Source organism: Miscanthus floridulus, chromosome 7, assembly GCF_019320115.1.
Source record: "Miscanthus floridulus cultivar M001 chromosome 7, ASM1932011v1, whole genome shotgun sequence".
Lineage (NCBI taxonomy): Eukaryota > Viridiplantae > Streptophyta > Magnoliopsida > Poales > Poaceae > Miscanthus > Miscanthus floridulus.
Genome location: NC_089586.1, coordinates 79,084,330 through 79,101,161, shown reverse-complemented (window position 1 = coordinate 79,101,161; position 16,832 = coordinate 79,084,330). Strand labels below are relative to the sequence as shown.

At 42.3% G+C, this 16,832-nt stretch overlaps 1 protein-coding gene across 24 annotated transcripts; it reads right to left on the bottom strand.

Annotated features, from left to right (window-relative positions):
• Positions 1–331: 331 nt before the first annotated feature.
• LOC136467132 (integrin-linked protein kinase 1-like) lies at positions 332–16,160 on the bottom strand. 24 transcript variants are annotated; one of them, XM_066465699.1, is made up of 7 exons: positions 15,779–16,160; positions 14,962–15,679; positions 14,796–14,877; positions 14,579–14,696; positions 14,086–14,407; positions 13,691–13,768; positions 332–13,373 (listed from the first exon to the last, which is right to left on the bottom strand). In XM_066465699.1, the coding sequence occupies exon 7, from the start codon at positions 2,846–2,848 to the stop codon at positions 1,655–1,657; it is 1,194 nt and encodes a 397-aa protein (XP_066321796.1). In that variant the 5' UTR covers positions 2,849–13,373; positions 13,691–13,768; positions 14,086–14,407; positions 14,579–14,696; positions 14,796–14,877; positions 14,962–15,679; positions 15,779–16,160; the 3' UTR covers positions 332–1,654. The 24 variants fall into 24 exon arrangements, 23 of the variants coding, with proteins under 23 accessions (XP_066321796.1, XP_066321798.1, XP_066321789.1 ...); XM_066465701.1 differs by having other exon boundaries at positions 14,223–14,407; XM_066465708.1 differs by having other exon boundaries at positions 9,396–13,373; positions 13,661–13,768; positions 14,223–14,407.
• Positions 16,161–16,832: the final 672 nt, after the last annotated feature.

Genomic DNA, 16,832 nt, shown 5'->3' with positions numbered 1-16,832 from the left:
TTCACTATTATGTACACCATACCATATTTAAATAGAATTTGACCATCTATATTATTTTATTTAATATGGTATAAATATTCTCACACATTTTGGATAGATCCAAAATTGGTGTCAACATAAACCCTTGGTTTCATCAAATTCAACATCATGAACTTCCTCAAGAGTACCACAATCCAAATTCTGAACTCTATATGCTTTGCTAGTAGTTGAGTATCCAAATAGGAATCATTCATCACATTTCTTCTCAAACTTACCCAATCTAGTGTCTTTCTTCAAGATATAGCATTTGCAACCAAAGACCCAAAAATATGCAATGTTGGGCTTTCTACCATTCAAGAGCACATATGGTGTCTTCTTTTTCAATGGGTGACAATAGAGGCGGTTGCTACAATAGCAAGTCGTGTTGATTGCTTCGGCCTAAAAAGATTGACTCACATTGTACTCACTAAGCATAAACCTTGCCATATCAATGAGTGTTCTATTCTTTCTCTTAACAAGGCCATTTGATTGTTTAGTGTACTTGGATGAGAATTGATGTCCAATTCCAAATTCATCACACAACTCAACAATTCTAGTATTCTTGAACTCACTACCATTGTCACTTCTAACTCTCTTGATGGTTGTTTCAAACTCATTGTGAATGCCTTTGACAAATGATTTGAATGTTGCAAACACATCACTTTTGTCCACTAGAAAGAATATCCATGTGTATCTAGTATAATCATCCACTATCACAAAGTCATATTTGTTTCCACCGATGCTAGTGTATTGTGTTGGCCCAAACAAGTCCATGTGCAATAACTCAAATGATTTACTAGTGCTCATCATGCTTTTCTTAGGATGGGTGTTTCCAACTTGTTTGCTGGCTTGACAAGAGCTACAAAGCTTATCCTTCTCAAACACTACATCTTTCAAGCCTCTAACCAAGTCATGCTTAACCAATCAATTTAATTGTTTTATTCCAACATGACCAAGCCTTCTATGTCATAACCAACCCATGCTAGACTTAGTGAACAAACAAGATCATAATTTAGCTTCACTAGCATTGAAATCAACCAAGTATAGATTCTCATATCTAAAGCCTTTGAAGACCAAGTTAGAGCCATCTACACTTATGATCTCTACATCATCTACCCCAAATATGCATTTGAATCTAAGATCACATAATTGAGTCACGGATAGCAAATTAAAGTTCAAGCTCTCTACTAGCAACACATTGGATATGCTCATGTCATTGGATATTATAATCTTACCAAGCCCTTTAACCTTGCCTTTGCCATTGTCACCAAATGTGATACTATCGTAACCATCATTCCCATTGGTGTTGATTGAGTTAAACATTCTTGCATCACCGGTCATATGTTGAGTGCACCCACTATCAAGAACCCAATGTCTTTCTCCAGTTTTGTAATTAACCTACAAAAGAAGATCAATTCTTTTTAGGTACCCAAACTTGATTGGGTCCTTAAAGGTTAGTCACTAAGCTCTTTGGCACCCAAATGACTTTCTTCTTTGAGCCCATCCATGGTGTACCAATGAACTTAGCCTTCACACCATTTGTACCCTTTGCAAGCATATAGAAAGAATTAATCTTAATTGAGGATACGTTGGTATTTTTGCTCTTGTTCTTGCACTCATGCTCTTTATGACCAATTTACTTGCAACTAGTGCAAAACCGATTATTATTCTTCACAAAACTAGTCTTGTGAGGAGCAAAGACTGCCTTATCTTTCTTAGGGATATAGCCTAATCCCTCTTTGTAGAGAGAAGCTCTTTGGCTACCCAAGCACATAAGCAAGCAGTCCTCACCACCATAGGCCTTAGCCAAGGTGTGAGTGAGCTTATTGACCTCCTTCTTGAGGGTCTCATTCTCAACCATTAGTGAGGCGTCACAAGTGAAACCATCACTACTAGATGAGGTGGAAGTAGAAGTGCTACAACAAGGGTTAGTGAGAGCAACAATGATAGGCATACATAATGATTCATTAATTAGGTCATAAGTTAAGCCTACATTACAAGTCTCAACATGCTTTTTCTTATTTTGTTCATTAAGCAAAGAAGAATGAGCTTTTTCAAGCTTCTTGTGAGCCTTGCCAAGCTTCTCATGGGCTTCCTCTAGCCTCTCATGAGTTGCTTTGAGCTCATCAAGGGCTTGCTTAAGGGCTTTTACTTCCTTATTCAAGCTCTTGCATTCCCTTCTCTTAATGTCGAAGTGTTCTTTAGCATCTTCTAGCAAGTCAAATAGTTCATCCTTAGTTGGTTCATCATCATCACTATCACTTTCATTTTCATTATCATGTTCATCATCACTTCCATCATCATAAGTTTGTACCTTAGTGGCCTTAGCCATGAAGCATGATGGAGTGTCAAAGAGAGAAGGCTTCTTATTGATAGCAATGCTTGCAAGTGCCTTCTTCTTGGTGGTCTTGTCATCATCACTATCATCATCATCACTTGAGGAAGCATCACTATCCCAAGTGACCACATATGAACCACCCTTATTCTTCTTCTTGAAGGTCATTTTGTCCTTCTTCTCTTTCTTTTCTTTCTTATCCTTCTTGTTCTTCTTATTGTCATCATCATTGTCGCTATTGTATGGGCATTGAGCAACAAGATGATCCTTGCTTCCACAATTAAAGCACCTTCTTGACTCTTTCTTGTTCTTGGATGAAGATTTCTTCCTTCTAGCACGGTAGCGTTTCTTCACCATAAACTTGCCAAATCTTTTGACAAAGAGAGCCATCTTTTCATCATCATCATCATCCCATGAACCATCATCTTCACTTGATGTATCTTGATTTGCCTTGCCCTTGGATGATATGGCCTTAAATGCCACACTCTTCTTCATGTCATCCTTCCTCTCATCTTTCTTCTCCACCTTTTCTTCCTTCTCATCTCATCTCTATATATATCATCGGTCATTATATCTCCCAACACTTGGTTTGGTGTCATGGTGTCCAAACCACTCCTCACTAGAATAGTGACCAATGTGCCAAATCTTAAAGGTAAGCATCTCAAGAACTTGTGAGAGAAGTCCTTGTCCTTCACCTCTTCTCCAAGTGCTTTGAGATCATTGACAAGCACTTGAAGCCTATGAAACATCTCCGGCACACTCTCATCCTCCTTCATCTTAAAGCTTGAAAACTTCTCTTTGAGAATGTATGCCTTTGCCCCCTTCACGGCTTGAGTGCCCTCAAATGATTCCTCCAACTTCTTCCATGCCTCATGAGCTCTCTCAATGTTGTTGATTTTCTCAAATGTTCTCTCATCCAAAGCATCATGGATGGCACTAAGAGCAATGTCATTATTTTGGAGTAGCATTTCTTCGGCAGCGGTGGGAGCCTCTTCATCATCAATCTCAATCTTGGTATCCACCACCTTCCAAACCTTCCTATTGATTGACTTGATATAAGTTGTCATCTTAGCCTTCCAATAGGGATAGTTTGAGCCGTCAAATTGGGGTGGCTTCTTGGTGTTATTGATTTGAGCCATTTTTATACCAAAGGTTGTTAAGCCTCAAATCATGGTGACCACGGCTCTGATACCACTTGAAAGATCCTAATGGCTAGAGGAGGGGTGAATAGCCTATTAAGAATTTCTACAACAACACTTATCAAACGGGTTAGACAAATATGAGGCGAGGTGAGTGTTGCGCTAGCCTACTAAAAATGCAAGCCACCTACCACAATTCTAGTTTATATAGTCTCCATCCACACAATGGCTATGTCACTACACTAAGTTAGTGTGCTCTCAAAGACTAACTAAAGAGCCACACTAATCAAACTAACAAGCTCTCACAACTAGCTACACTAAAGAGCTTGACAACTAGTTTGCGGTAATGTAAAGAGAGAGAGAGCAAGATGGTTATACCGCTGAGTCGAGGAATGAACCAATCAATCACAAGAATGAATACCAATGAAGACCAATCACCTCAGAATCAAATGATGACACAATGATTTTTACTAAGATTCACTTGCTTGCCGGCAAGCTAGTCCTCATTGTGGTGATACACTCACTTAGAGGTTCACCCGCTAATTGGCATCACACGCCAAACCCTCAATAGGGTGCCGCACAACCAACACAAGATGACGATCACACAAGCCACGAGTAATTTACTAGAGTACCTTTTGGCTCTTCGCCGAGGAAAGGTCAAGAACCCCTCACAATTATCACGATCATAGCTGGAGACAATCACCAACCTACGCTCGACGATCCTCGCTGCTCCAAGCCGTTTAGGTGGCAGCAACCACCAAGAGTAACAAGAGAATCCCGCAGCGAAACATGAACACCAAGTGCCTTTAGATGCAAACACTCAAGCAATGCACTTGGATTCACTCCCAATCTCACAAAGATGATGAATCAATGATGGAGATGAGTGGGAGGACTTTGGCTAAGCTCACTAGGTTGCTATGTCAATGCAAATGGCCCAGAGGGTGAGCTTAAACTGGCCATGGGGCTTAAATAGAGAGCCCCCACGAATAGAGCCGTTGGCTCAATTATTGGGCTGACTGCGGGATGACCGGACGCATCGAACGTGTCATGTCGCTGCTTGTCCGCCATGTGTCCCATTCAAACAAAGTAGCCATTGTTGCCATGAGTACCACACTCAACTGCAACCGGACGCGTCCGGTGTGGACGACCGAACGTAGGACGGGCAGCGTCCGATTGAGTCTAGAGAGCTCCTAGAGCCTCTCTGGGCCGACCGAACGCGTCGGGTCACACTAGACTGGAAGTAGGAGACTCAGCGTCTGGTCAAGTCTAGAGAGCTCCCAGAGCCGCTCTAGGCCGACCGGACGCGTCCGGTCACACCGGACCGAACGCTCCCAGAGTCCGATCAATTATAGCGCTGAAACCTGAGAGTTGCTGGTTCACACCGAACGCGTCCGGTGTGGTGACTGGACGTGTTCGGTCGCTCTCTGCAATCTAGTACCGAGCTACATCACTTTGACCGGATGCTGAACAGTAACTCCCCAACGTCCGGTCGCTCCACTGAGCCAGAGTCTGGTCGTTAATACCAGACGTGTCCGGTTGCCAAACCGGACACGTCCGATCACTCTGTGACCAGCGTGACTAACTTCTTTTCAACACTATCTTCTTTACCCTTGCTCAAATGTGCCAACCACCAAGTGTATCACCATGTGCACATGTGTTATCATATTTTCACAAATATTTTCAAGGATGTTAGCACTCCACTAGATCCTAAATGCATATGCAATGAGTTAGAGCATCTAGTGGCACTTTGATAGCCGTATTTCGATATGAGTTTCACCCCTCTTAATAGTATGGCTATCGAACCTAAATGTGATCACACTCGCTAAGTGTCTTGATCACCGAAATGAAATGGTTCCTACCACTTATACCTTTGCCTTGAGCCTTTCATTTTTCTCTTCTTTTCAAGTCCAAGCACTTGATCATCACCATGGCATCACCATCATCATGTCATGATCTTCATTTGCTTTACCACTTGGAGTAGTTCTACCTATCTCATAATCACTTTGATAAACTAGGTTAGCACTTAGGGTTTCATCAATTCACTAAGACCAAACTAGAGCTTTCAAGAGTTTAGATAGAAGCTTGCACATATGCATGGATAGAAAATGTGGGAGGGCAATGTCTACCAAATGATACTAAGATGTAAGAGATGGACCTTTGAAGCATGATACCAATCGGAGTGCACCAATAATACCATCCTTAGCGCCATTATTAGTTAGATACCACTTATAAAGACAAAGGTTCTAGTACCATTTGTGAAAACAAATGTAAGTCATATATAACTTTCATGCTATGCATGCTAGTTTTTCATTTCATCAATCAAACCTACAACTGACATACACCACACAAGCATGGATATTTAATTTAAAACTTGTGCCATGCAAGCATACATATGTAAATGCACATTCAAATGAAACACTCAAGTTTATGAGCTTGCTCCCCCTACTTGCGTGTTCAAATTGTAATTGATCCCCTTCCTTTGTTATTTCTCTCCCCCTAAGTCCATCCTATCTTATCTTTGTTTCTCTCCCCCTATCTTTGTGAATTACTTCTCCCCCTTTGTCAACAATGAGCACAAAAGGTGAGCTCTGATTTTAGATAGGTTAGGGTGAAAGTGAGGATCATTTTTTTCTAAATTTGGTTCAATCTAGATATTTACCAAAGAAATTTAACTCGGTTTGATCCAAGGATAAGCTTCTTCATACCTCATTGCAAGGGTTATCTTGCCCATATTGAGTTAAACCCTTTTAGTTCATTTTCTTGATCAAACACTAGGTTCACAAGCCCATAAACAAGTCATATCCTACCACCAGATCAAGTCAATCATATAAGCAATAGTGGTACTATACAAGCATCAAATTCATTTGATTTTCATGAATGAGCCTAAAACATGTAGGAATGACTAGATGCACTAAACAAGTCCTTAGCAAAGGATGTATGCCATGCCAAATAATTTTACCTTGCTTTGCTCGAAGGAGAGGCATGTCATATAAGTGGGGGTGCATCAACACATATTTGAGAAATCCAATATGTTAACCTCATTCCTTAGCTTGCAAAACCTCTTCTCATCAAGTGGTTTGGTGAATATGTCGGCAAGTTGATCTTTGGTGCCCACACTCTCAACTGAAATATCCCCTTTTTGTTGATGATCTCTTATGAAATGGTGATGGACATCAATGTGCTTTGTTCTTGCATGTTGAACCGGATTGTTGGTTAGCTTGATTGCACTCTCATTGTCACATAGCAATAGCACTTTCTTGAAATTGATTGCAAAGTCATTCAAGGTGGCCTTCATCCAAAGAATTTATGCACAACAACTACCGACGGATATGTATTCGGCTTCGGCGGTTGATAATGCAACACTATTGAAAGCCCTAGTTTGGTTTTGGATAATTGATGAAACCTAAGTATTAACCTATGTCATCAAGTGTGATCATGAGCTAGGTTGGTACACACCAAGTGATGGAGCAAGTGAGAGGTCCATGGAGATGGACATGTGATGATGGTGATCAAGCTCCAACTTGGAAAAGAAGAAAGAGAAAAATAAAAAACAAAGGAGATCAAAGCAAAGGTATCAAATAGGTTTTTGTTTTGGCACTCAAGGCACCATAGAGGGTGTGAGTGTGTTTAGGATCGATAGCCATACTATAAAGAGGGAAAATCTTTGGCTAAACGGTTATCGAGTGCCACTAGGTGACATGATTCTTGCATATGCATTAGGGACCTAGTGTGCTAATAATTGACCCTTGTAAAATGCTTTGAAAAATGCTAACACACATGCACACCAGTTCTACACTCTATGGTTAGCAACTTGGAAGCAAGAGTGAAGAGGTTGAGGACATTGAAAAAGAAAAGGAGGCGAAGGTACTCGATCGGACTCTGGCCTCAGGGTGACCGGACTCACCCCTGATGCATCCAGTCAGTTGGCGCAGAGAGGAACAGCCTCGGGTTGACGACCGGACCCTACTAGCAAAGCGCAACCGAACACGCAGGGGGTGCATCCAGTCGCAAGTGACGTAGTGTGACGTAGCAGCGCTGTGGCTCGGCTCATGATGCAGAGAGGACCGGACTCTGGGGTGCGTTCGGTCACCCTTGATCGTACGCACCCGGTCACAAAAAACCCTCTCAGGGTGCTTACTAGAGTCGATCGAACTCCACATTGTTGGAGCATCCGATCGTCTGGCTGCGCATTCGATCTCGACGCGGTTCCTGTGCGAGTGAGGGCGAGCAGATGCAGTCGGGGTGCATCAGGTCAGTCTCAAGCGCGTCCGATCATGACTTAGCTGGTAGCACGGCTCAGTTTTGACCATTGGAGTCCAACGGGCTACTTTCAAAGGCGCAACATGTGGCTGCCATCGGCCAACCGGACTCAATCGACCGGATGCTGGGGTGCGTCCGGTCCTGATTGTGCAGAGCAACGACTCTATTTGTTTGAGGGGGTCTATAAATAGCCATGGCTGGCTTGGGGCTCACTCTCTTGGCACTTTGGCATTCTTGACATCCTTGTGGGCCTAAGCAAACACCTCCCACTTATCTCCTTCATTGATTTATCATCATAGTGAGACTGTGAGTGATTCCTAGTGCATTTGCTTGAGTGATTGAATCTAGTGGCACTTGGGGATCATTGTGGCTGCGGTTTTCTTGTTACTCTTGGTGGTTGCCGCCACCTAGATGACTTGGAGCAGTGGAGGAGCATTGGCACGAGTTGATGATTGTTCGTGGCTATCTCCTGGTGATTTGTGAGGGGACTTGTACCTTCCCCGGCGGAGAGCCGAAAGATAACTCTAGTGGATTGCTCATGTCATTGAGTTACCTCACTTATGGGTAGGTTCTTGCAGCAGCAAGTGTTGGCTAGGTGTGTGATACCTATTAGCTACCGAACCACCAAGTGTTGGTCGACACAACAGGGACTAGCGTGCCAGCAAGCACATGAACCTCAGGAGAAAAATTGTGTCACTTGTCTCTTGGATTTCTCCTGGTGATTGTTTGGGCATTCTTTGATTGGTTCATCTCACTTGCCACGGTGGTATAATCTTCCGACACACTCTTGTATTTACATTGTTTACATTCTGACCTAGTCAAGCTCTTTAGTGTAGTTAGCCTTTGAGAGCTTGTTAGTTTGGTTAGTGAGGCTCTTTAGTTAGTCTTTGAGAGCTCACTAGCTTAGAGAGTAGTGACTTAGCTTTTGTGTGAACCTAGAGATCATAGCGACTAGAATTGTTGGTATATGTGGCTTGCAACCCTTATAGAGATAGAGCAAAATTACATTACGCCATTTATTGTACTAACCTTTTGTTCAAGTGAGTTTGTAGAAATTTTTTATATGCTATTCACCCTCCCCTAGCCATTTAGGACCTTTCAACTATTTTGCTTCTTTGATGACCAAGAAACAAGAGATCTTCTTAATAGTTGACAAGTGCCTGATGTGTTCTTCCTTTAAACCTTGCATCTCGTATAATCGGAGTGAATATCCAACTAACTCAAACTTTGCTCCTTTGGGATACCACGAACCAACATTTTGTGTATGCATCAAGTACCTCAATATTTTCTTTGTAGCCTTCAAATAACTCTCTTGGAGAGGCTTGAAATCTTGGACACATGCATACACTAAATATGACATCCAGCCTTGATGCGGTCACATAGAGTAGGCTTCCAATCATAGACCGATACAACTTTTAATCCACCATATTGCCACTTGCATCACTATCTAAATTGCCATTTGTTCCCATTGGTGTACTAATTGCTTTAGCTTCATCAATTCCAAACTTCTTGAGCATGTCTTTGATGTACTTGCCTTGACTCACAAATGTATTATTCTTCATTTGCTTGATTTGAAGACCAAGGAAGTAACTCAACTCTCCAATCATGAACATCTCAAATTCATTAGCAATCATCTTCCCAAATTCTTCACAAAAGTCTTGATTGGTTAATCCAAATATAATGTCATCAACATAGATTTACAACACAAACAAGTCATTTCCAATCTTTTTAGTGAAAAGAGTGGTGTCAAACTTTTCCATTTTGAACCCTTTAGAGAGGAGAAAATCTCTCAACATCTCATACCATTCTCTAGGTGTTTGTTTCAATCCATACAATGCCTTTCTTAGCTTGTAAATATGGTTGGGCTTCTTGTCATCTTCAAAACCGAGCAGTTGCTCAACATAAACCAACTCATTGATGTAGCCATTGAGAAATGCACTCTTCACATCCATTTGATAGAGCTTAATGTTGTGGGCATAAGCATAGGCTAACAAGATTCTAATTGCTTCCAACCTAGCAACCGGGGCATATGTTTCTCCAAAGTCAAGACCTTTCACTTGAGTATAACATTGTGCTACTAATCTTGCTTTGTTCCTTACAACTATCCCATCTTAATCTTGCTTGTTTCTAAAGACCCATAGCATTCACCCAATCAACATCCTTCAATACTTCTTCTATCTTTTTTGGTTCAATGGATGATACAAATGAGAAGTGCTCACAAAATGATGTCAATCTTAATCTTATTTATACACCTCTAGAAATATCTCTAATTATAGTGTCCAATATATGATCTCTTGCAATATTTGTTGGTTGGAGTTTTAGAACTTGATTGCTTGCACTTGCTTGCTCATTGGACTGATTCACTTGAGATGATGAGCTAGCCACTTGATCTTGCACATTGTCACGAGAGCCACTAGTACTTGCTTGATGTGTATCATCTTGCACATTAGAGCTAGAGAGCACTTGCACTTGATCATCTTCTTCATCTATCACTTATCTAGGCCTCAATTCACCAACATCCATATTCTTCATAGCATTTGACAATTGAATGCCTCTAACATCATCAAGGTTTCCATTTTTATTTTGGGAACCCTTGGTTTCATTAAGTTCAACATCATGAACTTTCACAAGAGTACCACTTGCCAAATTCTAAACTCTATATGCTTTGCTAGTGGTTGAGTATACAAGCAAGAATCCTTCATCACATTTCTTGTCAAACTTGCTCAATCTAGTGCCTTTCTTCAAAATGTAGTATTTGCAACCAAAGACCCAAAAGTATGCAATATTGGGCTTTCTACCATTCAAAAGTTCATATGGTGTCTTCTCTTTCAATGGATGACAATAGAGGCGGTTGCTACAATAGTAATCCGTGTTGATTGCTTCGACCCAAAAATATTGACTCGCATTATACTCACTAAGAATAGACCTTGTCATATCAATAAGTGTTCTATTCTTTCTTTTAACAAGGTCATTTGATTGTGGAGTGTATCTAGCCGAGAATTGATGTCTAATTTCAAAATCATCACACAACTCATCAATTCTAGTGTTCTTGAACTCACTATCATTGTCACTTTTAAGTCTCTTAATGGTTGTTTCAAATTCATTGCGTATGCCCTCAAAAAATGATTTGAAAGTTGCAAACACATCACTCTTGTCCACAAGAAAGAATACACATGTGTATCTAGTATAGTCATCCACTATCACTCTTGGCTAGAGGGGGTGAATAGCCTATTAAAAATTCTACAACACTAAGACAAGTGATTAGTAAATAAGATGGCAAAGCGAATTTTGCACTAGCACTACACTTATGTTATAAGCCACCTAACCAATTCTAATTTCTATGATCTCTAGTATATCACACAATGGCTAGGTCACTAAAGCTATCACTAGTGAGCAACCTAAACAAGTAATTCAACCAATTACTTCTATGCTACACTTATAGAACTACTCTACTTGGCTAAGCTACCTCTACAAAAGATATTTCTACAAATGTAAATACAAGAGAGGTAGAGGGATCAATACCGAGCCAGGCAAGTGAAAAATCAATCACAATGAATACCAATTGATACAATGATTTTTCACCGAAGTTCACTTGCTTGCCGGCAAGCTACGTCCCTGTTGTAGCGACTCACCCACTTGGAGGTTCACGCGCTAATAGGAATCACACGCCTAACCCGCAACCGGATGCCACACAACCAACACAAGATGAGGATCCACAAGCTACGAGCAATCTACTAGAGTACCTTTTGGCTCTCCGCCGGGGAAAAGTCAAGAACCCCTCACAATCACCATGATCGGAGCCGGAAACAATCACCAACCTCCGCTCAACGATCCTCGCTGCACCAAGCCATCTAGGTGGCGGCAACCACCAAGAGTAACAAGCGAATCCCACAGTAAAACACAATCGCCAAGTGCCTCTAGATGCAATCACTCAAAGCAATGCACTTGGATGCTCTCGAATCTCACCAAATAATGAATCAATCAAGCAAAGTGAGTTAGAGAGGAATGTCTAGGCTCACTTGGATGTATTCTCAATAGAAATGGCCAAGAATGTGAGCCCAAGCCGCCCAACCACCTTTTATAGAGCCCCAAACGAAATAGAGTCATTAGGGTCAAGAGGGGGCTCACTGCATGCTGACCGGACATGCCGGTCGAGGTGACCGGACACGCCCGAGCCAGCGTCTTGTCGCGCATCTGCCGCCACGTGGCCCCCGCGTTCAAGCGCTGCTGCTCGGTCCCAGCTGTTAAGAACAGTCGCGCCAACGATTAAGTGGTGATCGGACATGGCGAAGGATGACCGGATGCGCCGCGCCCGCATCAGGTCTTTGCGCGCCCGCGTGCCAAGGGTCAATGACCTGACTCACTGTTAGACGATCGGACCCGCGCCCCACGTAGCGTCCGATCACTTCCAGAGAGGGTCCAGAGAGGCAAAATAGTGACCGGACCCGTCAGGTCACGCATGACCGGACGCGCCACCGAGTCCGATCCTCTCTGCCCACTCCTGCACACCACGTCAGCCATGACCGGACGCGGGAACAGTGTCCCACCCGCGTCTGGCCTCTCTAGCCGCCAGTGTCCTGTCACTAACCGAGAGCGCGCCCTTCTTCACCGCAATGACCAGATGCTCCCGTACATGGTCCGATCATCTCGAGACACCCCCTCCACTTCTCAAACTTCGCCACCCTTGCTCAAATGTGCTAACCACCAAGTGTATCACCAATGTGCACGTGTGTTAGCATTTTTCACAAGCATTTTCAAGGGTGTTAGCACTCACTAGAATCTAAATACATATGCAAAGAGTTAGAACATCTAGTGGCACTTTGATAACCGCATTTCACGACGAATTTCACCTCTTTTAATAGTACGGCTATCTATCCTAAACATGATCACACTCACTAAGTGTCTTGATCACCAAAACAAAATGACCCTATCAAGTATACCTTTGCCTTGAGCCTTTTTGTTTTTCTCTTTCTTCTTTTCCAAGTCCGGAGCTTGATCATCATCACATGTCCAACACCATCACCTTGGACTTCATCTTTGCTCCCCCACTTGGCGTGAACCAATCTATCTCAATTTCATACTTAGAGCATAGGATTAGTCCAAATAGGTTTCATTAACCCACCAAAACCAAAATGGAGTTTTCAGAGAGGAGAAAGGAGAAGACCAAGGAGCACCAAGAGATGCAACAAGGTCCCCAAGGCCTTTCTCATTGCTAGGGTGTAGCTAAGAGAGCTCCCAACCTTATGCTTGTGAAGAGAAAGAACAAGAAGAAAGGGCCATACTAAACCTCATACTTTGACCTTGTGCGTAAGCTTGAAATCGTGTACAGAAGAAGACTGTAGTCAGGTTCAGAGGTTCAGCAGCAAGTATAGAAGTAGGGATAATATTGACAGGAACACATGGCAATCTGTCAGAACTATTGCCTACAAATTCAAACTACCTCAGGTAGGAAAAAAAATTTGTTTGCAGACTGGGCATATAAGATGGGAAAAATAATGGATATGGATGCCAGGTCTCAGTTGCATCCTTTGGAGGTACAATCCACCATAGTATCCTCATCTATAATTCTGCAATCTTTGGCAGTAGGCACTCTTAAAAGAATCCAGCAACTCAAACTGAAGCTGTATAGGGAAACAAAAAAGAAATCAATCTGAAGTGCATCACAAAGAGATGCAGGAACTAATAAAAATAAAAGAACATATGCAGAAGAGAATTGGTAAGATATAATGACATTTTCATCACAAAAACTAATGCAAAGAGCAAGGACCATTGCACAACTAACGATATTAGGTGTGCACATGAATAGTAATCAAGAAATAAAGTGCCTCATATATGTATGTATATATTTGGGGAAAGAACGCTAATCAGGCAAGTAACAATACGGAGGGCAAAGGTCTTTTGAATGTACAGGTAGTAAGATCTTTATTTTTCTTCGTACAATGCGCATATGAACTGACAGTTGTAGAGAACAGGTATAGGAGTCCCTCATGGCAATAATGGTACCCGAAGAAAGCACCTATATTGACATGCAGAACGAAGATAATTAGAATAGAATAGAATAGCTCTTTCAATCCGTAAAGAAACATTTAGAAAGTTGCTTATAAAACCTACAAAGGAAGGGAAAAAAACACAGTCCTGTATGTATGAGATATCAGATATTTGCATCCTGAAAAAAGATGGTTTGGAGATTTTTCTTCCAAGATCGTGAGTGAAGGTTGTAATATGCTGTAATAAGCTTTTTAAGGTAACAGAATTATTAGTCAATGCAATGAAATAAATAATTGTTCTATGCAAACCCAAAATATGCATTGAGCAAAGGCCATTTCTTAGCACCTTCTGAGCATGTAACTTTGATTTCTTCTAGATACAGATTGAGAAAGTCTTTTTGAGTTTCACAGAAAAAGAATGAAGCCAACCCATCTGAAGGCAATTTTCATATGCACTAACAAATAGTGCCATACTCAAATTACTTGTTGGTCTGAAGATCACACCAACTTGTTTTCCATGGGAAAAAGGCATGGTGCTATATATTAGCTCTTCATGGAGTTCAGAAACAATCATCATAGGTATGTCCTGAGTGACAGCTCCAACGAACTGAAGAACATTAGGGTGTCGAACCTTGTCCAATACAATAACTTGATGCCTGAAAGAGTTTCTGAAACAAATTAATTAAAAAAACATCATTGGTAACTGAGCACATATATTTTTTTGAAAAAAGCTGAGCACAGATATTTGCATCATAAAAAAAGATGGTCTGGAGATTTTTGCTCCAGGATAGTGAGCGAAGGTTAGAAGGGCGGGCCTGGTGCAAGCGGTAGAGTCTTACCGCCTGTGACTGGAAGGTTCCGGGTTTGAGTCGCGGTCTCCTCGCATTGCACATGCGAGGGTAAGGCTCGCCACTGACACCCTTTCCCAGACCCCACACAGAGCGGGAGCTCTCTGCACTGGGTACGCCCTTTATAGTGAGCGAATGTTGTAATATGTTGTAATAATGTTTTTAAGATAACAGAATTATTAGTCAATGCAACAAAATAAGCACTAACACTCATGCTCTGGATTCATCTTTGCTGATGGTCTGATGCTATGACTGTTGGGCCATTGTTCCTCCCCTACAGTGTCGAAGCACTGCATACATTTTTTTGTTGTTGTTGCAAATCAGAAGCTCTAGCAAACAATAGCTTCCAAAAGAGATGGAATCGAAGTGCATACCTATCCAAACCAATGGCGAAATAATGTAGGATAAGCAACCTAGGCTTCAGCAGTATCTCCATGGCCATTCTGACCCTTATCTTATGGCTGCCACCTGATCCCCTCAGTGCGCCCTACACAGCAAATTCAATGTATTAAAGAAGTCAGAGCGACTTATAATTCGGAACGGAGGGAGTATATAACTAATTAAAAAACATAGTCGGTAACTTCACAGATATTTCTTTCAAAGAAAGCTGAGCACAAATATTTGCATCTTAACAAAAGATGGTCTGGAGATTTTGAAGGTGATCATTAGTAGGCAATGAAATGAAATAAGTCCTAATACTCCCAATCCACATTCATGTTGGCTGATGGCTTGATGATATGACTATTCGGCCATCTTCTCTCAACAACCCCTGCACTGTCGAAGCACTGCATACTTTTTCTTTCTCTTTTTGAAATCAGTCACTGCGGCAAACGATAGCTTCCAAAAGAGATGAAACATAAGTGCAATTTTTTTTTTGAAATCAGTCACTGCGGCAAACGATAGCTTCCAAAAGAGATGAAACATAAGTGCATACCTATCCAAACCAATGGTGGGCTCATCTTAGGATGTGCAACCCAGGCTTCATCAGTATCTCGCTGGCCATGCTGACCCTCCTCTTATCGCTGCCACCTGATCCCTTCAGTGTCGGCCATCAAACCCTAGAGCATGTCAGGCCCAAGATTTCTCACCAACCTGTTGGCATGCACAAAAGAAACAAAATCCACAAAAGTTCGAGTTGGAATCCACCCCCCACCGAACCGTACGACCTGAAAGAGGGCCAAAATTTGTCACCTGAACATTTTATGGGTCTGCACTCTGCAAGGTGGACAGCCATGGCACCTCCACCCACGCCGCGCGCGGTGTGCGAGGATGGTGGGGGGCCCGATATGGATATGCGTTGACGGCGGCCACGCCTGAGGCGGCGGCGCGTGGGAGGCGATCGTGGGGCACGGCGGCGGCGAGTGCGGAGGCGCGCGTGGGAGGCAACCTCGGGGGGCACGGCCGCGGCCAGCACGTAGGGCGGCGAGGCACGGCAGCGGCGGACACGGAGGCGGAGGCGGGATGCTTCAGAACGCGGCGGGGGAAGTGAAGCGCAGGCGCGCAGCCAGGGGCAATCGGCCGCGGGTCGCGAGCGGGGGTTGGAATATCTGGATAGATGATGAACCTTGTGGAAACTTCGTTTGAGACAGTAGGCTGCACTGTGGATGGCAAATCGAACGGCAAAGAAAAGAAGGCGACGTGGCAAATCGAACGGCAAAGAAAAGATGTTCAGGTGACGCGTCTATAGCCGCAGCATGACTTTGTTTGGGGGGTTTTCCCGAACACGTTTTGAGCCGGTTGAGCAATGGTCCAAATCGAGAAGGTCCATGGGGTTGGAGATGGAGAAACCATCATAGCATCAACCTGGTAAGAGTTGGGCCAATGATCGAGCAAACTAAGAAATTAAAAGAATAACCCAGAAGTGTCCTTATTTAAGGAAAACACCACGAACAATAGAAAGTTTTTGGGAAACCTTGGATTTCTTGCAGAATAGTGTGTGTTGACAATTTAACGGTAAAAGCTTTCTGTTTATGCATTTGCAGCATTCGTTTTATGTTCATGCATCTATTTTATGTGTTGATATTTTTATGCTCTTTTCAATGCATTTATTTATCACACATTGTGAATTATTTACCATGTAATTGTAAGAATGAAATTTTGAATGATTACACTAGAATAACACATGGTATAAAGCTTTATGAGCTCTCTAAATCCTGCAGACCTTAGACTTATCACTTTTGAGAGGCTCATATTTAGTTCTTCTAGCATAATAATTTTTTTAGGATAATTGAATGCTTGGTATGAA